This window comes from Trichosurus vulpecula, chromosome 6 (genome assembly GCF_011100635.1).
Source record: "Trichosurus vulpecula isolate mTriVul1 chromosome 6, mTriVul1.pri, whole genome shotgun sequence".
Classification (NCBI taxonomy): Eukaryota; Metazoa; Chordata; class Mammalia; order Diprotodontia; family Phalangeridae; genus Trichosurus; species Trichosurus vulpecula.
In genome coordinates this window covers 221,675,318-221,701,763 of record NC_050578.1, presented here as the reverse complement: position 1 = coordinate 221,701,763, position 26,446 = coordinate 221,675,318, and the positions used below count along the sequence as shown (strand labels likewise).

At 43.8% G+C, this 26,446-nt stretch overlaps 2 protein-coding genes across 3 annotated transcripts in view; both read right to left on the bottom strand.

The window, feature by feature from the left end:
* ABCC8 (ATP binding cassette subfamily C member 8) overlaps positions 1–5,779 on the bottom strand; it is a 139,349-nt gene extending 133,570 nt beyond the window's left edge. Inside the window, exon 1 of the mRNA XM_036763754.1 lies at positions 5,632–5,779. Within this exon, the coding sequence (XP_036619649.1) occupies positions 5,632–5,779 (148 nt within the window). The remainder of the gene's footprint in view (positions 1–5,631) is intronic.
* A 15,773-nt stretch (positions 5,780–21,552) lies between these two features.
* USH1C (USH1 protein network component harmonin) overlaps positions 21,553–26,446 on the bottom strand; it is a 65,187-nt gene continuing 60,293 nt past the window's right edge. For both annotated transcript variants that reach the window (XM_036764303.1, XM_036764304.1), the window contains 3 exons: positions 25,708–25,817; positions 24,495–24,550; positions 21,553–21,838 (listed from right to left, as the gene is read on the bottom strand). In XM_036764303.1, the coding sequence (XP_036620198.1) occupies positions 21,826–21,838; positions 24,495–24,550; positions 25,708–25,817 (179 nt within the window). In that variant the 3' untranslated portion in view covers positions 21,553–21,825. The remainder of the gene's footprint in view (positions 21,839–24,494; positions 24,551–25,707; positions 25,818–26,446) is intronic.

The following is a 26,446-nucleotide window of genomic DNA, read 5'->3' as shown; positions in this document are numbered from 1 at the left end:
GATCAGTGAGTGGTAAATGTATGTTTGTATGAATTGATTGTCTGAAAGTGATGACTTCATTAGAATAAGGAACTCTCCGCTGCAGAGATTCCCTTTAGCAATGCAGATTGGTAACTGTTATGTAACTTATAGTCTTAGGGAGCTGCCTGGGGGCCCTTAGAGATTGTGTGATTTACATAGAGTCACACAGCCAGGATGTGTCAGAGACAGGACTTGGATCTAGGTCTTCTTGATTCTAAGGCTGTCACTGATACACTTTCTTGTGTATCAGTACTCTGAGAAATGCTTTTAAAGATCACCACTATCACCACCACCACCACCATCACCACCACCACCACCACCACCTCTACCACCATCATCATCATCGTTAACATTCATATTGCACCTACCATATGACAGATGCTGTGCTAAGTGCTTTATCAAGACTCAGTGCTAGGAAATAGTCTGGATAAACAGTCATAGATTTAGAGTTTGGAACCTTGAGTTTGAATGCTGTCTTTGCCACCAAGTCACTTGTCTTTAATTCTCAGTTTAGTGGAGCTAGACTGAATGGTTTTGAAGGTCCCTTCTAGTTCTGACATCCCAGGTTCTCAGTTCTAGGTACTACATTATATGTTCTAAATTTTAGTCTCTTCCAGCTCTAACATTCTATAGTTCTATGTTCTCATGTCCCTACTATGTTTTATGCTCTAACTCTCCCACCAGCTCTGACATTTTGATTCTGTGAACATTGGAGACCTGTTGTTCTCTCATACAGGGCTCCCCAAAATAACAGTACTTCATATTTCACTTTTCTCATAACATTCTGGTGATCGAAGTAGTACAAATATTATTATCACATTTTACAGATGTGGAAATTGAGGCTTAGCAAGGTTAAGTAACTTGTCCAAGGCCACACCAACAGTATGTCAGAACTGGGGCTTGAATTCAGATCTTTGGACTCTAAGTCCTGAACTCCCTCCACTGTACTAGAAAGGAGCTACCAATCCTCTTGGAAGAGTTGGAAGTGGGGGAGACATTTAGGGGAAGAGACATTTCTAAGAAAGATAAGAGTGGCTAGAAGGTGGCAGGATATGAAGAGACACTTAGTATTGAACATAGGGTCTAGAGGGTGACATTACTCACACAGAATCTATGTGCTGAATGTTTTGGGGTTTTTTGGTATGTATGTTTAGTTTATTCATTTTTATTTTTACCAAGTTTCCCTGCCAGGAAAAGGATTAAGCCTCCTCTGGTATGTAAATCAAGGTTTGGATGTAGCCTTAGTTTTTAGCGGCTTGGTAAGGGTGGTTATTCACAGAATTTCAGAGGGGACTTAGATGGCACCTAGTCAAACCTGTACTTGAACAGGAATGCCTCCTACAGAATCTCTGATAAGAGGTCATCTAGCTTCCAATTGAATATTTCCAGCATTGGGGAACTCACTGCTTCATAAAGTAACCTATTCCATATTCTTCGATAGCTCTAGAAGCTAGGAAGTCTTTCTTATACTTACACTGAGCTGAAATCTACCTCTACACATTTTCTATCCATTGCCTCTAGTTCTCTGGGTGGCATAAGGAATTCCTGCTAAAATGCTTTGCCAGCAGTGATCTCCTTGATATGGATACTTCCTTCCATTGATGCAGATGGCAAGTTATCTCTGCCTGTCTGTCCTGTGTGACTCCTGTTCATGTCCTCCAATAAATTTGTCACACGGGATGGGTCCACCCAACATTTTGGGAGCCTTCCTCCAAATCTGTTAACATTGCACGGATATCAGTGGGTACTTGGTCTACCCACTGGTTCTATTCCTCACTCTGGCTACATGACCAATCTATCTTTTTTGCTCATTGTCCATTTCTTTGGTGCCATCCTTTGCCACTTCTTCTTTATAACTCCTCTTCTTTAATGTGCTGCAACCTGCTCAAGCCTACCACAAATCTCTTAATTGCCATTTGGATAACTTAACCTCAATTCTTTGGAGACTGTAGCATTCCAGTGACCTTACATCCAACCATTCAATATTACCAGAAGAATATTGTCATTAAAAAGATGGTGCTTTGTTTCAGGGGGGACCTTGGTCACTAAACAAAAGCATCCTTTTGAGGAAACATATGACTAGAAAATTGGGTGGTCCAGGCAGGTGGTGAGGGTAAGGATCAACAGATGAACAGCCCACTGGTACCCATGCCATGTACAAAGAACTATGGGAAAGCTTCTACTGTAGTGAGTATAGAGCTGGAGAAGAATATGGACGAGAATTACACAGGATGAGAAGGCATGGATGGGCTGTAATTTGGAATGATGGAATTTGGAACCTTGAGTTTGAATACTGTCTTTGCCACATAACTCTTGGGTAAGTCACTTGTCTTTAATTCTCATCTTCAGTCAATTCAATCTTATCAATTCACATTGATGAGATCTCAGGACAATTGAAGTGTTCTAGTTTTACTTTTCATCAAGCAAATAATAACATATTTCAAATACTTAAAAATAGTCACATCTCCCTTATGCCTTCTTTTCTCCAGGCTGAACATCATTAGCTTCTTCTAGGAAGATCTGAATCCAAATCACTCTCAAACAACTTACAAGCTAGGTGACCTGGACAAGTCATTTAACTTTTTCTGTGACAGTTTCCTCAGCTATAAAATGAGGGTATTGGGTGGTCTCTAATGTCCCTTCCAGTTCTAAATCTATGATCTTATAGTTGGATAAAGATGGAAGTAATAAACTAAAAAAAATCAGAAGTATAAATGCTGGCTATATTTACTGACCTACTGGTGGCCAATACCAGCAGGTGTGTGTGTGTATCATCTATATGCAGGAGTGTCTTGGTAAACGTTTAGCAACTGGCTGTCCAAATATATATATATATGCAAATACATATATATGCATAACACACTTTTAAGTTTAATCTTCCTTATTAACATTTTATCCCACAACTACCTTAAGTCTGGATAATAAATGAAACAATGAATCAAGACTCAACTTGTAGTATAGCATTTGCCAATTTCTATGGTAGAAGTGTTCACACTGGAAATTTAACTATAGGCTCGAGCTCACTGGAGCTGGCTCCAGCATACTCTGCACATACGGTACATCTGAAGCTTGTGTATTATCAACATGAGGGAGCTGCATCACTGTACTTATGTTTATTCAATTTTATAACTCTCCTCTTCCTCTAAAAATGTTGTAGGACATATTTTTCTATTTGAAAATCAAGATGTTTAAAAGAACATGGACACCCTCAACATAACAGAAACACCCTGGCATGTTGCAAAACTTGAGTTGTTGATACTGACCTATGGAGCAAGCACTGGTATATGCATACCTTCATGGGGGCATGTAGAATGAGTGTAGACTCAGGAACCTCTATTGTTACGTAGAAGCAGGCTTAGAAAAATGATCTAGTCCAAAATTAACCCTATGGATGAGTCCCTGCTATGGCATCTCCAAAGGGGAATGTCTAGATTCTGATTCAGTGTCTGTGCACAAAATATATGCTGATTTAGAACCATGTGCATATTCTTTAATTCAGCAGTAATACTACTAGGTCTATACCCCAAGGGGAACAAAGAAAAAGGACCCATATTCATATGTACAAATTCATACAAATATGTACAAAAATATTTTTAGCAGCTCTTTTTGTGGTAGCAAAGAACTGGATGCTGATGAGATGCCCATCAATTGAGGAATGGCTGACCAAGTTACGGTATATGAACATGATGGAATATTATTGTGCTATGAGAAATGATGAAGGGGATGATTTCAGAAAAATCTGGGAAGACCTAAATGAACTGATGAAAAATTAAGTGAGCAGAAGGAAGAGAACAATCCGCACAATAAAGCAATTGTAAGGATAATCAACTGTGAAAAACTTAGTAATTGATCAATACAATGAGCCACCACAACTCCAAAGGACTCATGATATTAAATGCTATCAACCTCCTGATAATGAACTGATGGACTCAGGGTCTACATCGAAACTTATTTTTTTCCTTTGTTTGTCTTGTTTTTTGCGGGGAGGGAGTGTGGGCATGGCTAATGTGGAAATATGTTTTGCATGACTGCATATGTATAATGGGCATCATATTTCTTGCCTTTTCAATGGGTGGGGAGGTTATGGAGGGAGAGAGAGAGTGTGGAACTAAAAAAAATAATTTAAAAGAAAATTAAAAAAAACACACAGAAATATATGCTGATTGAAGACAGAAATGCCCAGCAATTGGTTACATCCTGAAAACCGGGCCTAGCCAGGCTGTCAGGGCATCTGGATTAGCTCTAAGCTTGGGTACAAAGTTAAAAAGGAGGCATGCAGTATGGCTTAATGGGAAACATCATTTAACTGAGAGCCAATTTAATGGTTCAAGTCCTGGTTTATGCTACTTCTTGTATGAATGACTTGGATAAGTCATTTTACTTGTGAGGCTCATTTAACCCGTTTGAAAAATGGGAGGGTTATGATCTTTGGCCTCATAGGTCCTTTTGACCTCTGATATAGTGACTTTATGATCATTGATCTAGAGCTGGAAGAGACCATAGAGAGTAGCTAGTGTAACCTTAATTATTATTATTCTTAACAAATGAGGAAAAAGAGGCCCAAGGTCACAGGGTTAGTTATTGGCAAAGTGAGCATTTGAACTCAGGTTTCCTGACTCCACGTTCAGCACTGTTTCTCTGAATATAAGTAGTAGTAATGTACCCCAGGGCACAGAGATTCCTTGATGTAGGTTTCTACCTTTTCCCAAAGTCCCCAGCTCCTGGGAACTTAGTCAAACAGGGGACTGAGGACATCCCACTGAGATGAAGTGTTGGGGAGAAGGGGAGGCTGGACATAACAGCCTCCTCCTCTTTTGGGGGCTGCTCTGAGGCTTAGCCAGGACTTGCCCTTTGGGAAGTAGGGAAAGTAGGGGAGGGAGAGGAGAGAGACCTTGAATGGCATTGGAGGAGGGGACCGAAAGGCCTCCCGGCTACCTGGGACTTCTCTGGGCCCACTCTGAGTCCATTTGCCTCTCACAGGATGGGCAGCCCTGGGAACTTGAACTCCCAATTCCTCCCACTCTCCACTTTCACTGCCACTCTTCCTCCACGTGAATATTACCTGGGGGCACTGTGGGGGTGAGGGAGGGGAAAAGGGGGCTGAACCTTTGGGGAAGAGGGAAGAACATGTATCTCCCGGAGGAGTTTTCTGAGGTTAAAGGTTTGGGGGTGATCAAGGAACTTGAACAAAGACCTATGAAAGTTGGGCTCCCTCAGGGGTTAAGAGCCCCTGCAAAAGGAGTCTGGGGAGGGGTGGAGGCCAGTGGATCTGAGTTAGGAACGCAAACAGAGAAGGGGGCTGGAGCGCACAAAAGTGGGGCTGGGAGACAGGAAGAACGAAGGGATGCAGAAGAGAACGGGCTAGGAGAGGAAGGGCTTCTTGGAGAGAAACAAAAAAGAGGAGGACGCAAGGAGAAGTGCCGGAGAAGGGCGATTCGGCAAGGGCAGGAGAGCAGGGAGAGGCTGAGGATGGCGGGCGTAGGGAAGCCGGTGGGGTAGCTGGGAAAAGTGAGAGGAAAGTCCACGCTCCAGCTCGGGGCCCCCGCTGCTGCTCCCCTCCCCGGACCCCTCCCCAACCCCTGCCCCCCGGCCTGGCACGCTCAGGCTTACCGATGAAGAGGATGGGGAAAGTGATGAAGAAAAGGAAGACGTGAGGGACCACGTTGAGCGCATCCACGAAGCAGCCGTTGTTCAGAACGCCCTGGTCCACCTTGTAGGCGGCCGAGTCGTTCTCGCTGCCGCAGAAAGCCAAGGGCATGGCGGAGCGGGGGCCGGGCGGGCCGGGCCAGGGCTCAGGCTGCGGGCTGCGGGTTGCGGGCTGTGGGCTCACCAGCTTTCCTCCTGCCCTCCCGGCGCCGTCGCGCTCCGGACCAGCTGTCAGCCGGCCCCCCACCCCCGCTCCACCCGCCAGCCCCGCCCAGCCGCTGTGACCCAACTACCTGAGCTACCACCTCTGCCCTCCACCCCCACCCCACCCCAGCCCCGGACCCTGTTGGAGGTGGCACCGGTGTGTGTGTCCTATTTAGTGTGCATCCGTGTACGCGCGCGCGCGTCTTAGGGGAGGAGGGAGTTTGCACGCCTCTGTGTGTGCGCGCCCATGTATGTATGTGTATGTGTGTGCGCGCTAGTGTGTGTATGTATATGAGTGTGTGAGCGCGTGCAAGGGAGTGTTTTGCGCGCGTGCGCTGCTGGGTGAATAGAGGATGATCCCGATTATATGTGTCTATGTTTTTATTCGAGTTGGCTTCAGTTTGTGCTGGGGGCGCACTTTCCGTGGGCTCAGGTTGGTCGTGTGTGTGTGTGGCGGGGGAGGGGGGGTGGGGACTGGGAAAGTACTTCGGAGTCACAGGGTTGGGCTGAACCCGGGGCTACAAAAGAAGTATGACACGAGGGTGGGGCGACAGGGGAAGGTAGGGCCAAGGGCTGTTTCTGAGCTGCTGGGACTCACGCCCAGACATTGACTGTCTGATCCCGAGTGTCGCCTCGCTGCCCCCCCACACCCTCCCTCCCACCCAAGCTCATCGAGTAGGGGGATGATCCTGGAGGGAAAGGTTCTGGGAGCAATTAGTGCCCTAAACCTGCACCTAGACGATTCTGACCCCAGGAAGAAATCCTGAGAACTACCATCACCCAATCTGGAGAAGAGAATCTCTGGTCACATCATTCTTTGACCCCCAAATCTTTCAGTAGCTCCCTGAGGCATAGTAAGTAGAGTCTTTAGATCCCTTCAAAATGTGGCATCACTGACCTGTTCGATCCTATCTAATATTCTTCATCTCCTCCACTCATTCTGCGCTCCAGACGGGCTGGACACCTCTGTCCCCAAAGAGTCCAGCCTATGACTAATTAAAGGCATGCTTCCTACCTTTTGTGATGTACTCCGACTCTAGAATGTCCTCTTTCTCTACTTTACCTACTGAGATCCTACCCACCCTTTAAAGCCCAACTCAAATGTCACCTCTGCAATGACCAATCTCTGATCCCTCTCTGGTAGCTACCTTCTTCCTCAGAACTTTGCTCTTTATTGGACTTAACCTGTAACAATGCATAGAAACAGTTATTTTGTTTGTTCCTTGTTCCACAAGTAGCTACATAAAGACTTTCTATCTCCTTATTACCCAGAGCAGTGCTCCGCAACCAGCTGGGTCACCGAAATCATCTATTAAGCACCTGCTGTATACAGCAGGTACCGTGCTAGGTGCCAGGGATACAAAGACAGTGAATGAAAACTGTTCTCAAGGAGCTTGCGTTATATTTATGCAGTAGGTACTTCAACTTTAACCAAAATTTATTAGGAATGGTCACCTTGGTATGAAAGCTGCACCAGCAGGACATAGAGAGATGTCCTGCGAGCCACATCAGCCTAGGTCCAAATCTTGCCTCCTATGCTTACTGACTGTGTTACTCTGGGAAAGCCCCCAGACAATACATTGCTTAATGGGTGCTGATGTGAGATGAGCTCCCTAGTGAAAAAAATCCCAGCAATAACCACACCTACAGTGTGGCTAGTGCCTTATATTCCCCAAAGCATCTTCACAACTGTTTTCTCATACTATCCCTCGGTATACCCCTATAGTGTAGGCAAGACAAGAGTTCTGAAAGACAGGCTTCTCACAGCTGGATCTGAGAGGCATGGGGGTGGGGAGAAGCTCAATGATGAGAACAATCTACTCCCTTCTTTAGTGAGGGTGCCGAAAGTGAGTGCTTTGGAATGAGGTAGCAGAGGATTGTGGAAGGGAGGTCATTTCTTGCTAGAAGGCTCATAGACTGTCCCCAGGGTCAATGTGGGCAGGAAATAAGTGTAAACTCATTTTAAAGCTGACATCGTGAGGAAAAAAAATACTCCCTTCTCTTCCAGCTATATGCCTAGAGTCAAACGTACAAAAGAATTTTGGATTATCAAGGTTTTTTTGGATTATAGAGTATTACCCTTCTCTCCCCCATAAACATGAATAATGTAGAGTTGGCTCTAGGAAGATGTCCTCTCACTCTTGGAAAATCTTTAATCCTTACATATGGATGAGTAAAGTGCTTTGCGGGCTCCTGCTGGTAATGGGGACATATGTCATTGCTAAGGTTAATTCCTCTACCTTTGAGTAGAGCTTGACTAGAAACTAGAGGGAGATGGTACAGCAGACCCGTGGGGGAAATCTAACCTGAAATGCAGATGATAATAATTTTAATGAATTTATTTAGCAACACATTACACATTCTGTCATGTGATTCTCAGAATAACCCTATGAGCTTGGTGGCACAATAATTATCGCCATTTTACAAATGAGGAAACTGAGTCTCCTATAAGGTGAGAAGCTTGTCTATGATCATTTAGCTAGAAAATGTCAGAGGGAATCTGAACCTAGACTACCTGATTCCGAACCCAACATTCTAACCCCTGTGCAATCTGTCTCCCTGAGGCTGTCATGATGGTGATAAGAATTCATATGTATAAACACTAAAAGGTCTATATACATTATATACACATAGTCTTCATAGTAGGATACAGCATGACATAGTGGAAAGAACTCTGATTTAGCAGTCAGAGAGGTCTTGGGTTCAAATCCTGCCTCTGATTCTAACTACCTGTGGTGACATTGGGCAAGCTGTCAAACTTCCTTGGGCCTCAGTTTCTTCAACTGTAAAATGTGGGGGTTGAATTAGTTAGCCTCTGAGCTCTCTTTCAGCTGTAGACCCTATAACTCTGTGGAGGTAGACCAGAGATGAGTGTTTATATCTCTCAGAAGAAGAGACTGGAGCTCAGGGAAAAGTGACTTTTCCAAGGTTGCAGGGCTAAGCAGTGGAGGGAAATCAGAAATGGGGTCTTTTAAACAACTTTGAAAGATTTAAGAGCTCTGATCGATGTCATGACTAAACATTGCAGAGGTCTCATGGTGAAACATGCTCACCATTTCGGGACAGAGAAGTAATGGATTCAAGATGCAGAATGAGGTGCATTTTTGGACATGCCTAATGTGGACATTTGTTTTGCTTGGCTATGTAGATTTGTTTTGAGGGTTTTGGTTTTCTTTTAAATTGGGAAATGGGTGTGAGGGAGAGAAAAAAATGATTGTTAGTTGAAAAATAAAACACTAAAAGCCCTAAGTCTTTGATCACAAATCCAGTGCTCTTCCCATGATTACATGGCTGTCTTCCATTCCTGAGTGGTCTCTTACTGTACCAGTCAGAATTGATTTCCCAGATAACTTATTGATGGCATCACTCATTTTGGAACTCACACTAACCTTCCCTGCATGGTTACTTATGTCTCCTGATTGCAAGTTGCAAGTTCTCTCCCTACTTAGATGGTTCTGCCTCTTTCAGAGGAGAGATATAGGTTTGTTGTTCCATGTCCCCACATCCTCGAGTCTATGTGCATAGCAAGTTTTCAGTAATCACCTGCTGGAAGAATGAATAAATGAAGGAATGTATAGAAGGCGTGATATTAGGGACCATTTGAAAACAACCAGTCCATTTCCTGTAGCTTCTTAAGTGCCAATCAGCTCTGCCCAAGTGTGGGGAAGGATAAAATCAACTGAAATGGAAACACAGGTACAAAGAGGGACATTAGTGATGCTGGGGGTAAGTTATTTGCCCTTGTGATAAGCACCTGGGAACACTGAGCTCAGAGCTGTTGTTAAGTTGTGCTTGTAAGGTCTTTAGACTTTAAGCAGTGAAAAGTGAGTGTGAAAACTGGAAAATTCACAGGAAGGTCTTTGTCTTGCTTTCATAATTATCTTTATGAGTTCAAAACCAGTATGGCATAATGGAGAGAGAGGCCACTCTTGAAGGCAAGAAAGACTAGGTTCAAATTAATTCATAAGGAACATTAATACAACCATATGGCCTTCTTTAGTAACTGTTTTCACTTTAATAAATTTCAATGAAAAAGTGTCATAAATTTATTTCTGTTTTCAGTATCTAATGCTATTTCCCAACCTTTCTTCCTTCTCTGCTCTCTGAATGGAAGAGTTTTATTATAACAAATATGTAAAGTCAGGTAAAACAAATCAACACAGTGGCCATTCTGAGAATGCATGTCTAGCTCCACAAATCTAGTCTTTGACCTCTTTGTCAAGGGGTGGAAGGGATGTTTCCTTTTCAGTCAAGATTGCTCACTGCTCAGGTTGGAGAGGTAGGTTGGAATCAGGAGTGTGCTGGAGCCACCTTCAACGGCTCCCAAAAGTCAACTGTTAAATTTTATTGTGAGCATTTATACTTTGGAAATCAGCAAACAAATCACTGTTTGATTTATTCTTTTGTTGATTTCATCCACTTAAGAAAGTGGTGAAAAAAATGTTAATAATGCAGATTGAAACTAAACATATGTCCTCAGTACATCTCCCCAGAATCTAGTTTTTAAACATTTACTAGCACATTCCTGATTGGAATTAGGAGAGCCTTGAATGCAAGGAATTTCCCCCTATGCAATGCAGATTCATTGAAGGTTTTGAAACAGACTAATTCTTATGCCTTAGGAAGATTGTGTTGGCATGTTGTAAAGGAGGAAGTAGATGGTTTCTCTAGAGAGATTTAAACCTTTTCTTATGTTTCTCTTTAAGGTGACTCATTAAGGAGGGTGGTAGGGACGTTAGGGCATCCAAGGCTTTGGGACTACCAGAAAAAAAATGACCTTGTGGGAATGGGGCTTGTAGCCAATATAGATTTCTGACAGTCTTCTAATTGTTCGAATAATTTCATAAGTGGCTAAGAATAAGAAATCAATAGCAATGCCTGGATAAGTAGGGAGCATTCCCTTGGGGGAGAAATACTATCCTTGATAACACATGAGGAAAGGACTTTTGGTGGATCTCATGGATTCAGTTATCCTCTCTACACAGCTGATTCTCAGATCTATTTATTCAGCCAAAGCCCCTCTCCTGATCTCCAGTCTTGCATCTCCAATCACCTATTTGGACATCTTAAATTGGATGTCTCATAGGTATTGTAAATTCAAAATGTTCAAAACAGAATTCCCCCCCAAATCCTTCCCCTTTCCTAATTTCTCTGTTACAGCTGAGAGCTCCAGCATCCTCCCAATCACCCATACTCTCAGTCATAGGTGTGATCTTTCACTCTTCTCTCAATCCCCCATATCCAATCACTTGCCAAGTCTTGTTGCTTCTACCTTTATAAAAACAACTGCCTGGTCCAGGCCTTAAATATCTTGTGTCTTCTGGTTGGTCTCCCTGCCTCAAGTCTCTCCCCACTCCAGTCAATCCTCCACTCAGCTTCCATATTGATCTTCCTATAATCCAGTCCAATCCAAACATTTACTAAGTGTCTGCTATGTTCCAGGCACTGTGCTAAGCACACAGGGAAAGGTACCCAGGTTAGCCAGATGCCCCAGAGCCCCACTGTTCTGCTACAAAATGGGCTTCACCTGGCTCTCCTGTTTTCACTTTTCCCAAGGCCAAGGCCTCTAATACCACAGCCTAACTGGTCAGACTAGTGTCATTCCAGGGGCTCAGGATCTCATCACTGTAGGATAACAGTTGCTATCTTTCTATTCTAAAGCTTACCTGCTCTGCTTCCCTAGTTGTGGTTAAAAAAATATTGCTATATAGCCATGAACCCTGCTAGGGAGAGCTGTTGCCCCAGCCAGACTTGTTCTGGTTAGTGCCAAGAGAGAGGAGTAAGTCTCCTAAAGGCTGTCGGAACACTCTGGGGGTGGGAGTCAGTAGAGGACAATATTCCAGCTGGGCCCCAGAAAACTGCTTTAGAAGAGGAGATCACCAAAAGAGAAGGGAACTATGCTAACAACACTGGGGACTGAATATGAGAGGAATTTTCCTTTTGGTAGTGGGAGGCAATAGTGTAGGAGAAAGCATATGGACTCTGTCGTTGAAGGTCCTGGAATCAAATTCTGTCTCTGTTGCTTCCGGTGTGACCATGGGAAAGTAATTTAATCTTCCTGGGTGTTAGTTTCTTCAGATATAAAATGAAGAGGCGGGATTAGATGATCTCTGAGGTCCCTTCCAGCTCTGGATCTCTGCTCTCAAGAACCTAGGACTGGATCACTGTGAATACTTAGGGTGAGACTTTGTGGGAATGAAGACTCTTCAAAAATTAGCTTTAAGTCTTTTGATTTTTTCCCCTTTTTTCCTAATTCAATACAGTTCAAAGCACATGCTATGTATAAGGTACTATTTTGCTAACAACACATCCTTTCCATATTTTATGACTGGAATAGCTTGCGAATGTTGAATTGGCACTAGTATACTGAGATGACCAAGGATTCCAAATTGAGGTTTGAACCAAGAGGAGTATAATACCTTCCCCCGCCCCTACTCCCTCTTACTAAAGGCATTTCCTGCTGTTGGCATATATATGTGACACAAGGGTTACCTCAATACTTTAGCGAATCTGTGATCACTTGTGGGTGCTTCCTCTAATGATATATTTATACAAATGTATAACCTTTGTGTACTACAGTGACACAAGGGTTATTTATTTGCATAAATGAGTGGTTCTATGGTGTGTGTATGTGTGCGCACGTGTGTGTGTGCATGTGTGTGAGTTTGTGTGTGTGTGTGTGTGTGTGTGTGTGATATATCCACTTGTCCATTTCATCTCTGGTAGAGGAAGTGTACCAGCATGCATCACATTTTTGAACCAGGCTGCTGTCAGGAATAGGTCTTCTTTGCTTAGTCAATCAAATGGGATGAGTAAAAAGAGGAGGGGCAGGCAGAACTGAATCAGCATACTCTTTAACAATTACTGTTTCCCTTCATCTTGACTTCTTTTCTAGCCAACACTGTGGCTTTAAGGAAACATTTCCAAGTACACAATTGTATATAATTAAAATCCACTTTTAGATGGATGAAATAAATGGACATTAAAATTTTAAACTGGCAAGTGAATTGGGTTTCCAGTGATATGTAAAGCAAGTATGCAAATGAAAGAGAAACTATTTTTAGCACCAACGCTGGAGAGAATTCTTGTACTTTTGTAAGAATATGTACTTTATTTAAAGAAAAATGCCATTTGGAATCTCCAAAAATAATGAAGTTGTTTCCTTTATAAAGGAATCAAACCATTATCTGCATATCTTTAATGATAATGGTATCATCTAATTTTCTCTGGATAACTAGAATATTGATGTAAAGATTGGCACTCTAAGGGAGCAATTTCCTCTCTCTCAAGGAGAGGTCTTTCTATTATTTGAGGAAATTGACTTACTTAAAATTCTACTGCTGTTTGGGGTAGGGTGGGGTGGGAAGATCAACATTCTGGAAGGAAAAATGGGTTAGGAGTTTTGGATACTTGATCACTACTAATCCTTCACTGAAGTCCTTATTTAATGCCTCCAATTGGACTAAAGTCTGCCTCCAATGGGTTCTGAAAAGGTAACAGCTGTACGCTCAAGCTGAAAAGGGCTCGCAGCTGCTCATCACTAACCTGAAGGAGTAGTCAGGGCATCTTCCTGTTGCTGGTAGTTGGCGATTTGTTAGTCAGCTGACTTCTGTGTAGTTTGCATGAGTAGGGCCATCTCCAGTCATCCTGATCTATATCTGGCCACTGGACCTAGCTGGCTCTGGAGGAGAAAGTAAGGCTGGTGACTGCACAGCTCTCCTTCACTTTCATCCAATTGACCTGCAAGTCATGGCATCACTTCACTGATATTATGGTCCTCTCTGAGAATGAAGGACACATAACAACAACAACAACAACAACAACAACAACAAAACAGCTTGCATGGAGTGTTCTGAGGGTGGAATCTGAGTATACAGAGAATGGAACATGGATTGGTTGGAAGAACAGTTTTGTGGTTTGAGTAATTGAGTTGACACAGAGTAGGTAGTAGATGCATCATTGGGTGTTGAGTAATAGGACCTTGGGCAGCTGGGTAGCAGAGTCAAGCACATAAGACTTTCTCTGAAGATTTGTATAATATACAGGAACACCAAGACACAGAGGAAAAGCTACCCAGGATTACTACTGGATGATCATAGCTACCTTTTGCAGCCACAACTGGGTCTCCTCTGATTCACTTCCTCTTTCAACAAAAGGCAAGAAGCAATAGCAGTATGACTGGGCAGTCTTAAATCCCAAGAGGGAAGCCCTGCTTCTTATGACTTAATATGTTTGGTCCATTGCGGGTATTTGGATATAGGATTTTGAGATGTATTTAGTGAGTAGAATTATACAACCTCAGGGTCATAGAACCTAGAATATGAGACCTGGAAGCACCCTTCAATCGACAACTGAAGGCAAAGCTTAATGAATTAACAAGTATTTGTTAAGTACCCACTTTGCACATGGCACTGGATACAAAGACAAAAGTGAAATAGTCCCTGCCCTCAAGGAGTTTACATTCTATTTGGTACATTCTATTTTGGGAGATCTATACATACATATAAAAGTTCATATATCTGTACACATATAGTCTATATCTAGAGGTATATACATGGTATATGCAAAATAGATGCAAAATGGATTTATTCAGCAATTACCATATGCTAGGCACTGTGCTAAATGATTCAGATGAAGGTACAAAGAAGGAAATAGTCTCTAATCATAGTGAACTTACACTCAAATGGAGGAGAAATGGACAAGTATACACAACATAAATATAGAGTTAATAAGTAGAAGTACATACAACATACAAGGAAAGAGAGAGACAGAGAGATAGAGAGAGAGACAGAGAGAGAATGCACTAGCATTTGGGTGGGGTGGACGATCAGAGGTAATTTAGAACATTAGAACATCTACTCCAATTCCTTCATCTTCCATGTGCAGAAACTGAGGCCAGGAGAGGCTTTCCAGGGACACACACAACAGAAGGGAGCACTAACCTAGGGAGGCTCACTGCAAAGATTGTTCATCGTTCCAAATATGAGCTAAAAAAAGGAGGAGTCGTGCATTCAGGCATGGAGTCCACCTTCACTGTTTGGCAGTGGCTCTGAGCCTAAGTCCTTCTGTCTTCCCACACACCGCATTCACCCAGTAAGACTCATGCACCTTAAACACTGGCAAGCACATGTACATGTGCATGTACCCATGTGCAGCCATGTTCATGCTCATGCACATGCACACACACACACATCTACAAACATGCACACACACTCCTTGGCTGTTGCTGGACCCAGTAGATAACTACATCAGGAGAAGAATTGCTGCTAAGAAGCATGGCAGCACTTTGTTTAGAAATTTTCTGCTTTGCAGTAGTAGTAGTAGTAGTAGTAGTAGTAGTAGTAGTAGCAGTGGTAGTAGTTATAATGATGGTGACATAGCAAATCACACTTGCATTACATTTTATACTTTTAAAGTACTTTTACTTCCACTACCTCATTTGATTGTTGTGGCTATGCTGTGAATGAAGGAGCACAGGGACTATGATCTTCATTTGACAGATGAGAAAACTGACCCCAATTTCTAGAGTTCCAAAACTTGACAGTTTGGGGAATGGATGAGAGAGAGAGAGAGAGAGGAGAGAGGAGACAGAGAGAGACAGAGAGAGAGAGACAGAGACAGAGAGAGCAAGAGAGAGAGAGACAGAGACAGAGAGAGCAAGAGAGAGAGAGAGAGAGAGAGAGAGAGAGAGAGAGAGAGAGAGAGAGAGGAAGGGAGGGAGGGAGGGAGAAGAAGAAAAAGGAGGAGGAGGAGGAGGAGGGGGATGACGATGATAATGATGATGATTTCCTGCTGTAGCATGTTCCTTGGAGAGAGAAGAGGATGCATCACATAGCTCCTGAATAGCATCCTACTTGGAGAACATGAGCCAGTGAGTTATTCAGACAATGCCAATCCACTGGGAAGATTATTGAATCAAAAGCTTCCAAATGTGTTTGTCTTCTGGGGAGAATCCAAAGCATAGGATGACACTATGAGTCTGGAAGAGACTGTGTAGAACCCTGTAGGAAGGGTAGGGGGTCTTCCAGAATGTCAAAGGGCTTTCAAAAACATCCCCAAGTTCAGTTCCCTTTGGTGGGGAGCTAATGAGCTATTTTCTGTATCTCTGTAACTGTATATGGGTTCCTGTGTATCTTTTCTATCATCTGCATTATGCACTGTTACCTTGAGTGTTTATGCAGGAGTGGGGTGGCCTATTAGCTACACTTGGGGAAACTTAAACATGAGCCTAATGGAAGCAATATTCAGAGGGTTTCCTACAGTAATTCCAGGTGGGAGCAATGAACCAAAGAAAGAAAATGAGCCATAATGGGTCAGGCCCCAGGAATAGGCCCATTTCATTTTAGCTCAAAGTCCTGGGGCAGGGGGGAGATGAGGAGGGACATGAATCTTAAATTACAAAAGGAAAGTATTACAATTTCTCGGGTCTAGTTTGGCTCATGACCTCCAGCTTCCTTCTGCTCCACCAAAAGAAAATGGCATCTTCACACCCGAATGTGCTCTGACCAGTTGGGATTGTGTTATTTTGGTGCTGAGGATCAGGCTCACTGGTCCATTCTCCAATCCCATACTCCCTTTTTGCCAACCAGGAAGCATCCTGATTACTGGCAGGTTCAGCTCATATTACTAATCACTCGGTGAACTACATATCTCCCATTCTTCTGCTCAAAGGGGATGAGAGATAAGGAGCTATCATTCACAATTACAGATAATTCCATCACCTCAAAAATAGAATACAACACCCCTCCTCAAGAGAACAAAGATGAACCCTTCCATCAGAGAATATGAGAGCTGCCTTCAAGTATCAGAAGAGTTGTCATTTGTAAGAGATTAGACTTACTCTGTATGGCCCCAGACAGCAGAATTAGGACCAATGGGGGAAAATTCCAGAAAAGCAGTTTTATCTCAATACAAAAAAGAACATTGTTCTTCTATTGCTTGGAGGTTGTTGGCCATCCTGAACATAGCACGGTATACTGCAAAGTATGCTGGGTTTGGAGTCAGAGTCCCAGCTCCACCATCCAATGACCTTCATGACCTTTAGCAAGTCACTTTATGACCTCAGTTCCCTCAAATGGAAAGTAAGGTAGTTGAACTCAATTATAACTAAGGTCTTTTATAGCATTAAATCTATGATCCCAAGTAGAATGGTTTTCCCTCAAGAGAGGTCTCCAAGAAATGGTTGGATGACTACTTATTGGGTAAATTTTATAATGGATTCTAATTCAGTAACCATGGACTACAAGTACTCACTAACTCTGAGTGCTGTACTACTGTCTTGAGGTTTCAAGAGCTTCTCATCAATGGGAATGTTCAAGAAGAGGCTGGATGACTACCTGCCATGGCAGCTGAAGAAGAGATTCTAGGGTCATAGATTTAGAGCTGGAAGGTACCTTAGAAGTTAAGTCTAACCCTGCCATTTTACCAAAGAAGAAAATGAATATCAAAGAGGTTAAGTGCTTTGCACAAGGTCGCATAGTAAATGTCAGAGGCAGAATTTGAACCCAGGTCTTCTAGACTCAAACTCTGTTTCTCTGCCTTCTCTCTATTGCTTATTTCCAATTTACCTGTATATATTTTATCCTTGAAGGCTGTGATTGTCTCTTGTCTTTCTTTGTGTCTCCAGAGCTCGACACAGCACACAATGACACAGTAGGCTCTTGATAAATGCTTTTTGATTGACTGATCATCTCATGTAGCCTCTGGGGTTCCTAAATTGAATGGGAAGTTGCAATGTCTTTCTACTGTGAGAGGCTGTGATTTTGTAATGGTTTAATACATTATACTAGACTATGAGCTCCATGAAAGCAAAGACATTCTCATTTCAATTTTGTAACTCTGGAGCCTAGCACATTGCTTTCAACAAAAGATTGTTGAAGGTTGTCATCCTGGCCATTTAAACCACCCTAGACATAGCATGGTACACTGCAAAGCATGCTAGGTTTGGAGTCAGAGTCCCAGCTCTGCCATTTAATACCTGTATGACCTTGAGCAAATTAGGTAGCCTCTCTGGGCTTCAGTTTCCTCAGTCGTATAATGAAGAGTTTGGACTATACCATGCTGCCTCTCACTGACAACCAAGGTATTTTGAAAAGTGGTTACTGAGGTTTCCAGATTAGGGTGAGAGCAGTCAGCAGAAGTGAGAAGTCTTCCAAAGTACACTCAGGCCCTTTGTATCTTGGAGGAGCCACTGACACGCAGCTTATACTTGTCAATAGACAGATTCAAAAAGGAGCACAGATGCAGCATTCTATTTTTGTGCTTCTTTTGTTAGGATAGGTGGCAGAGTGGAATGAATGGAAAGCTGGCCTGGGAGCCAGTGAGACCTGAGCCCAAGTCCCATCTCTGACTGCTAGCTCCCTGCTCCATGACCTTGGGTAAGTCACCTACACTCTTAGTGCTCTCACCAGCTCTCTGGCTGTAAGTGGTAGAGAAGGTGTTGACCTCCATTTTTAGGGGGAGTTGTCTCCTTTGATAGTTTCCAATACCAGTGAAATTACTGGTCTAGTTCCTATCCCTATCTGCACATATTTTCGTATGTATTTTTATACACCCATATATTTGTATATATTATCACTAGCTCTAAAAAATGTAAATAGTTTACATTTAAGGCTTTTATTTAGAGACTTATTATTTACTCTAAATGTAGCTTATTGGTCTTTGTTGCAAATGTAAAGTTTGTAACAATAATTTTTAAAAGCCTATTTCTTGCTTCCAGGAGAGCTATGCTTTATAGTTTATAGTCAAGAAATCTGAGTGATAGAGAGCCCTGAAGTGGGAAAGGAGGATAAAAGGAGGGGAATCCATGAGACAGGGTCATTCAGTGTTTTATCAGAAGGAACACTTTCCTGTTTATTTTTTCCCAAGCCTGGAATCTGAGCAGACGTCCTCTGTCATGGACAATAAGAGTAATTTATTTTCTGCCTGACAATATTCTACCGCAGCTTGGTGCATTGGACAGAGCCTTGCGCTGGGAGTTAGGAGAACTTGGCTCTATCCCCAATTTTGCCACTAACTTGCTATGTGACCTTGGACAAGTCATATCCCCTCTCTCTCAGCCTCAGTTACTTCCTCTGTAAAATGGGAGGACTGAATTGGCATAGTGGGGGAGATGGCTCTGGACTTAAAGTAAAAATCTTGTTTTAATTACTTACTCCCTGTTTGACCTTGGGTAAGTAACATATCAGTTTCCTTATCTGTAAAAAGAGGGAGTTGAGTTCCAAGGTGCCTGATCAGTTTCAAATCCAATGATAGTATAATTAGGGGATATTTAAATTCCATTCCAGCCTTAACATTTTCTGGCCCAAACAGGTTCCAGATGATGGATGGAATAGTGCATTGTCTCTATGATGGGGGCTGAGGAGGATGCAGTGGAGGAGTTGGGAGAGAAGATGTTGGGCTCCACATGCCCATTGTGGGCATCCTAGGGGACTGCCTCCTCTTTTTAGAGCCCATTGAGGATGTTTGCCTTCAGCCCTTTTAGGGATTTCACCTCTCACTCATTAGCAAATATTCCTAATCCTCGAACCCCAGACCAAGCCTCTGAGCCTCCCGGCCTTCCTGGTATCTGAGCATTCAACCATGACTCCTTGAGTTATAAGATCTACCAAATCTAATACCTAATTACTAGGTTGCCTCCTGGCACTTGAACTATATTCGGGTGCCCTAGTCTTGACACTCATGCCCTTTTTCCCTTCTCTGCCCTCATGAAAGACCATGAATGTATATTTTCCATGTCCTTTCCCCCTACCATGTACTTGTAGGACAGACGGCCTTCCAGAATATGACCACATTCATCTGTTTAAGTTCAATTCAACAAGTTACAACGCAATTCAAACTTCTTGACAGCCGTCCAAAAATACAATGGGCTGCCTCAACAGGTTTTGGGGTCCTGCTCCTTGGAGGTCTTCAGGCAGAAACTGAATGAACACATTGGGTATATTATAGTGGATATTCCTTTTACCAAATGGATTGTCTTAGATGGCCTCCGAGGCCCCTCCGGGCTCTCAAAGTCTCTGATTCTGTGAAACAGTGAGAGTCAATGCGGTAGGACACTTGCAACATCAAAGCCTTGCCTTTTGAAAGTTTTACATTCTACTGTGGGGAGGGGGATACAATATATAAACAGAGAAATATATACTGTATGTGATAGTTTTAGGTGTGAGACAGCCCTCATTAGGGGCAATCATGAAATGCTTCCTGTAGAAGGTGGCACAGCTGAAGCTTGAAGGAAGCTGGAAAGTCTGGAAAGTAGAGGTGATGAGGAATTATATTCCAGGCATTCTAGCACTGAGCCTGTGTAAAAGTAGGGAGACAGGAGGTGGAATACCAAGCCCGGGGGACAGCAAGTTGGCCAGTTTGACTGAAATGTAGAGTGCATGAAGGGGAGTGGTGTTCAATAAGCTTCTAAGGGAGGATTCATGCTCAGTCTGCCCCTTGGAGGGAATCCCATTCTTTGGGTCTTGAAGGCTTTTCAGTATGGACAAGCCAATATACCTGTGAGTGAGCCTTGATCAGAATGGGATTTTATTTAGATTCTGAGGGAACTCAGAGAGGAGAAAATGGCTAGAAAGGAGGTGAAATGTATATATTAAATGATGGTACAATGGACAGAGCACTGCCTCAGGAGTCAGAGGTCTTGGGTTCAAATTCCATCTCTGACACTGCCTATGTGGCCTTGGGAAAGTCACTTTACCTCCAGAAGTTTCTCCATCTGTAAGATGAGAGGCTGTGCAATATTGTTTGTAGAATAACTGTGAATAACTAAGTTATTCTGAGTATTATAAATACTTAAATCAACTATGAAGGAAGACACGATCCACCTCCAGAGAAAGAACTGATAAATAGAAGCATGTATAGGATAGTTTTGTGTGTGTGTGTGTGTGTGTGTGTGTGTGTGTGTGTGTGTGGCCTTATCTAGTTTGGGGTGGGGCAGAGGTAGGGAGACAGTGCAGTTAAAATGTAACAACCACAATAACTACAAAAAAGATAAGAGCCTGTGAGATTCATTCTGTCTCTAAATCTGTGATCCTACAACCTGCCCTTATCCCTACCTGGGCTTTAAGCATAGACACCAGCAGAAAGGCTCAGTGAAAGTCCTATCTTCTGCAAAGAGTCTTTTCTAGTCTTCATTAACCACAGTTCCTTCCCTCTGAGAGGGTCATCAATTTGTCCTGTATGTATCTTGCATGTACCTAGTCGTTTGCATGTTGTGCTCCCCATTAGAGCAAGGATTGGCTTTTGCCTTCTTTTATGTCCCCAGAGCTTAGCCCAGTGCATGGAACATTGTAGGTGATCAATAAATGCCAGTTGACTTGACAATCAGGTAATCAATCAATTTATTGGCCAGTTTTGAGGAGGGTACTCTGCCCCCAACCCCAAAGTAATTGCAACCTAAGGAAAACTATTTCAGAGAGCACTGGAGAGGGTCCTCCAGAGCTTAATGGTATTTTTGTCTACATCCTTATTCTGGGCAGAGATGGAAGAGGGGTGAGATAGAGGGAAGGCCTTGAAGCCCTAATTCCTAATAGCTCTCTGTGGAGAAACCAAATTCACAGGTAAGGAAGGAGATGGCATTAGAAATAGTAAAGTTCTGTGATGATAAAAGATTCCCCTCCATCTCACCAAAGTCATTCCCTTTCCCCACCCCCACTCCGCCCCAGCCCCCTCCTGGGAGCTCCCTCCCAGCTCTCTTGGGCTTTGGCCTGGAGAGGAGGTAGGCAGGACTGAGCTGCTCATTTCCAGTCTGGCTCCAGGAAGCATTAGCGTTGAATGATAGATGGGAAGACATCCTGCTGACTGCTTGTGGAACCTCCCAGAAAAGGATCCAGTGATCTGCGAGGACCAAAATCAGCATGGTAGGACATTCCTAAAACCAGATGACCAGTCACAGGTTCAGATGGAAGAATCAGAGATTGGATGTCAGCTAGGTGTGGATTTGGTGTCTCCTGGACTTCAAAAAAATGTCCTGCAACACAAGGAAAGGGAGAAGAGTGTTGCCAACAGCCTCCAGGCAAAGTTTCGCTCACAATCCACCACAACTCATGCATGCCTTTACTAGAAAGCCTCTCTCTCCTCTGCCTGTGGACGCACTAGCCAACTATCAGCTCTGGCCCACAGGATTGCAAGGGATGAGGAGAGCTAACTTTTTTTTTCTTGTGAGATCAGGAAGGAGATGACAGAGAGGGATAGAAAGCAGGCCAAGAAAACCCCTTGGAAAAGCAGAGATTATAAGTGACAGAAAACTTAAGGCCAGACCCACTCCCCAGGACAGAGGGAGGCCCCCAGAGGCCACCAGGGTGTCAGAGCAAAAACAGCGGGAGCGTATTGTCTTAACATTTTGTGAAATGGTAATGATAAGCTAAACACAATGGCAGAAGGCCAAATTTTCCAAGCAGACTCAGCCCAGGGTCAAGTCATTGCTGGTTCCCAGAATCTAGGCTTCAGGCTATGCCAAACAGTGGTGATATACCCAATCTATTTGCTGGTTCTGCCCATGGGAACCCCCTGACATGGGGTGGGGGGCACAAGTCACATGCTATAGATCTGAGATGGGTCTCCTGGCACAGGAGCAAGAATGGAGGGAGAAGAAACAAGAAACATTATTTTTCACATAACCCAAGGCAGGAAAGGATATAAGGAACACTAGTTCTGGTTCTTTGGACCAGCCTTTCTCAAATTTGATCCAGCTCTGGCTGGCATTTGTTGGCTAGAATGGAGACAGAATCCTTGGAATAGACTTAGAAGCTCCATTAGAGTAGGGATTATTTCCTTCTTTGTATTTGTATCACCAGGGCTTGGCACATAGTAGGCACTGAATAAACATATATTGACTGACGGTGCCCCAAGATCAAGGACAGTTCATTTTTCATGTGTCAGTCAGTCACATCAGGATTTGATAAGAAACATACCAGTTAGATTTTTAATGGAGGAAAATTACAGGCAGCATTTTTCTCTATGGTGCCAATGCTGCCTTTGTCCTGTGTTTTGTGGCACTGTTTGTACCCAACATGGAATGGGATGGCAAAAGCCAGAATTCCAGGCTGTGATTCCAGCTCAGATAGGGGCCACACAGGCCCACATGGCAAAGATAAGCATGGCACTGGCCATGAGTTGGAAGACAAGGTTAGGACAGGACTCCCAGTCCCCTAGCACATGGCATAGACTGACAAAATTGTGCTGTTCTCCCAAGTGCCATCTCAGGTATGAACCAGGGACCTGTCCTCAGCCAAACATCTGCCTCAGTGGCATGTTTGGGGGATGATGTTGTGCAGTACCGAGAGTGTTTGGTGACTCAGGCAGCAGTCCAAAGAACACTGTGTCAACCTGTGCCAGATGACAGGTTGGCAGCAGCAGAATGACTAGCCTTGGAAGGACTGTCTATTCACCATGAGGGAATGCTGCAGGGGCTACAGCTGCAGGAGAAACCCATGTCTGTGCACGGGGGCGCTGCCTTCAAGGCTCTTTCTGAGTGGCTGGGGGCTGCTGTCTGCAGAGGAGGGAAGAGAAGAGCTACATACAGAGAGCAGGAAAACACACAAAATGGCAACTCGGGTTATTTCCTTCGGGCTGGTTGATCTTTTTGCAGGTGCAGCCCCTTCCTTCCCCAACCCCGACCCTGGTCGTTTTCCCAGAAGCTTAAGAAGACAGAGAGACCTGACTGATCTGGCCTCCCTAAGACTTATTGGGGCTTCTAATCATCAGAGACAGGGTCATGGCATTGGAGCTCAGAGACCTTGGAAGATCCTTCGTTCCCATTCATTTCATAAGGCCAAAGTCAAGAAATGACTTGACTAAGGTCCCATGGCTATTAAGTGTCTGAGTCAGTACTGGAACACAGACTCCAAATCCAGAATTCTTTCTGTGGTAAGAGGTTGTTTTTGTTAGAATGTCAGCTTTGGGATTAATGGTGGATGTCTGATGTTGAAGTAAAATGTGATTACGGTGAATCTGTACTGCAGTGATGTCTACATGTGGGAATCAGAGAGACAGGGCACCAGATTTCGAAGGAGAGAATCACAGACAAATGAAATGAGGAGGAAGAGGAGGGGAGGAGAAGGACAAGAAGAATTTAGAGAGCAGGGGAGCGAAAGCAGGAAATGGGAGGGGAAGTGAGGGAGAGGGAGAGAGAGGTGGAGAAAGAGGGAAAGGGAGAGATGGGAAGGTAGAGAGTAGGATGGACGGAGAAAGAAAAGAGTGAGACAGGGAGGGGAGAGGAGATGGGGGAAAGGAGGAAAAGAGGGAGAGTACAGGTAGAGGAAGAGAGGAAAGAAAGTCAGAAGGGGAAGGGGTAGAAAGGAAAGAGAGAAGAGGAGGGAAGAGAGGAGGGGGAGAGAGGAGAGGGAGAGGGCTTGAATAAGCAAGGAAGGGATAGGTGTGTCCTTATATATGGGGCTTAAGCCATGGCCCTTCTGACCCTTGGGCAAACATGGAGATATTACAGATGGTCATTTGCAAAGTGCAGGACAAATCTTTAAACTGCAAGATATTCCCAAGAGGACAAGGTATCTGCGGAAGCCTGAAGGGGGGAGAGAGTGCATTTTCTTTCTCCCAGTTTTAGAGTTATGTGAAGGTTGGCCAGGTGGGATGAAGTGGTCAGAGGCAAGACTCCAACAGGGACTTACAGCTCATCATCGTACTCCTTGGGTGGGCACACTGCAATGACCAGATCGATCCAGTCCTGCAGGGAGAGATGGGCATTATTCTGGGCACACAGTTCCTATTGCCCTGATGATGTGGACAAGGCATTTCACATTGCCTGTTCCGTCACCCAAACAGCATCAGGGACTTTTCTATACGTTCTGAAATCATTCACAATTTAAAATGTCAAGTACCATCCAAAATGATCAATTTTTCAATTCACTATATTTGGCAGGTACTTTTGAAGTCATCTGATATAACCCTTTGATTTTTGGAAACTGAGGCTTAGAGATGTCAAATGGCTTACTCAAAGTCATCCAGCTAAGCAGAGAGTGGAATCTAACCTTGGTCTTTGCCCTCCCACTCAGTGCTCTTTCTACCTATCTATTCTGCCTCTGGAATAGCCTGGCTAATCCATTTGTCTCCATAACACAAGAGAACCCAGGAACTCAAAACCCACTGCTAACATACTCTCTGATCTCAAAGCCGTCTGTTTCTATAAATGATTATCTTTTACAAACAGGGTGTTCCTTCTATGTTTTCTTGCTGAGAGGAAGATGAGATTTACTCTCTGGAAAGACTGACAGGTCTTGCACACTTCCCTTAAGGGAAGCATTTTACTATTTTGAGAAATGTGTTTGGTGGGGGTTGCTTGCATCTTTTGGAATACTAATGATGCTGTGATGCCTGAGACCTTGAACACTGCCTCGTGCCACAGAGTGTACACACAATAAAAGAGGCTGATCTCACCTCTGAAGGCCAAATGTATATGAATGGGTTGATAGTCAAGTAGGCATCAATAAGTAAGCGTTTATTAAGTGTTTACTATGTGCAGGCACTGTGCTAAGCACTAGGGATGCAAAACAAAAGAAAAGCAAAAAAATGATCCCTGCCCTCAAGGAATTTGATAGCTGGGTGGTCCAGTGGATAGAGCCCTGCTCTTGGAGTTAGGAAGACCTGAGGTCAAATCCAGCCTCAGACACTTACTTTCTGTGTGACTCTGGGTAAATGACTTAACCTCCATCAGCCTCAATCTTCTCATCTGTAAAATGGGGATAATAGGAGCACCCACCTCCCAGGGAGGATCAAATGGGCTAATGTGTGTAAAATGCTTAGCAAACCTTAAGTCACTATAAAATTGCTAGCTATTATGTTATTACTGTGACATTCTAACATAAGGAGAGGGACTATTCTTACCCCGCCCTGGTTCCAGGCCTTCTGTAGGGTTGCCTGGGCCTCTGCCAAGGTGAAGTCCATCACGATCTTACCGTTAATCGCCATGATCTCATCACCTTTCACGATGCCACCTGGCAGAGGAGACAAGGCAACAACACAAGACTTTTTAGCCAACAGGAGACATTCTCCCTCCCCCACCCCACCTCACACGTATGCCAAGGCATTGTTGGCTCCAGCCCTTGACTATCCATTGTTCCTCTTTAAAAACAAAGGACCACCACCAATAACATGGCCAACACCCCTGGCACAGGGGGCCTTGCTCTAAGCAAGCAATTTTGTCCCTGCTTTCTGTGCCCCATGGAAGCAGCCCCAGATGCACCTCAGATGAGCAGCACTGGAAAGCTTCTCTAGCAAAGTAAACACAGAAAGGAAATGAAACCAGACCAGCTAGGATGCTTCCTAGCTGTGTGACTTCCTAGCTATGCCTCAGTTTCCTCATTTGGAGAGGGAGGGGTGGGGATGTTGTGCAAAACCTAACGGTAGAGCCAGTGGGGTTGGCCATGTTCTTCTTGTAGAGGGAACAAGAAACCAGCAATAACTAAGCCATGCAAGCATTAGGGATATCTGGCCAGAAAACCAAACAGACAAAAACCAATTGTAAAGGAAGTAAGATGTGCCCAGCCTTTCCCTTTGAGCCCCTCTCCTCCCCCTTGCTAGGCCTCTCCCTTTCACCTAAAAGGGCAGGATGAGACTTAAGTCC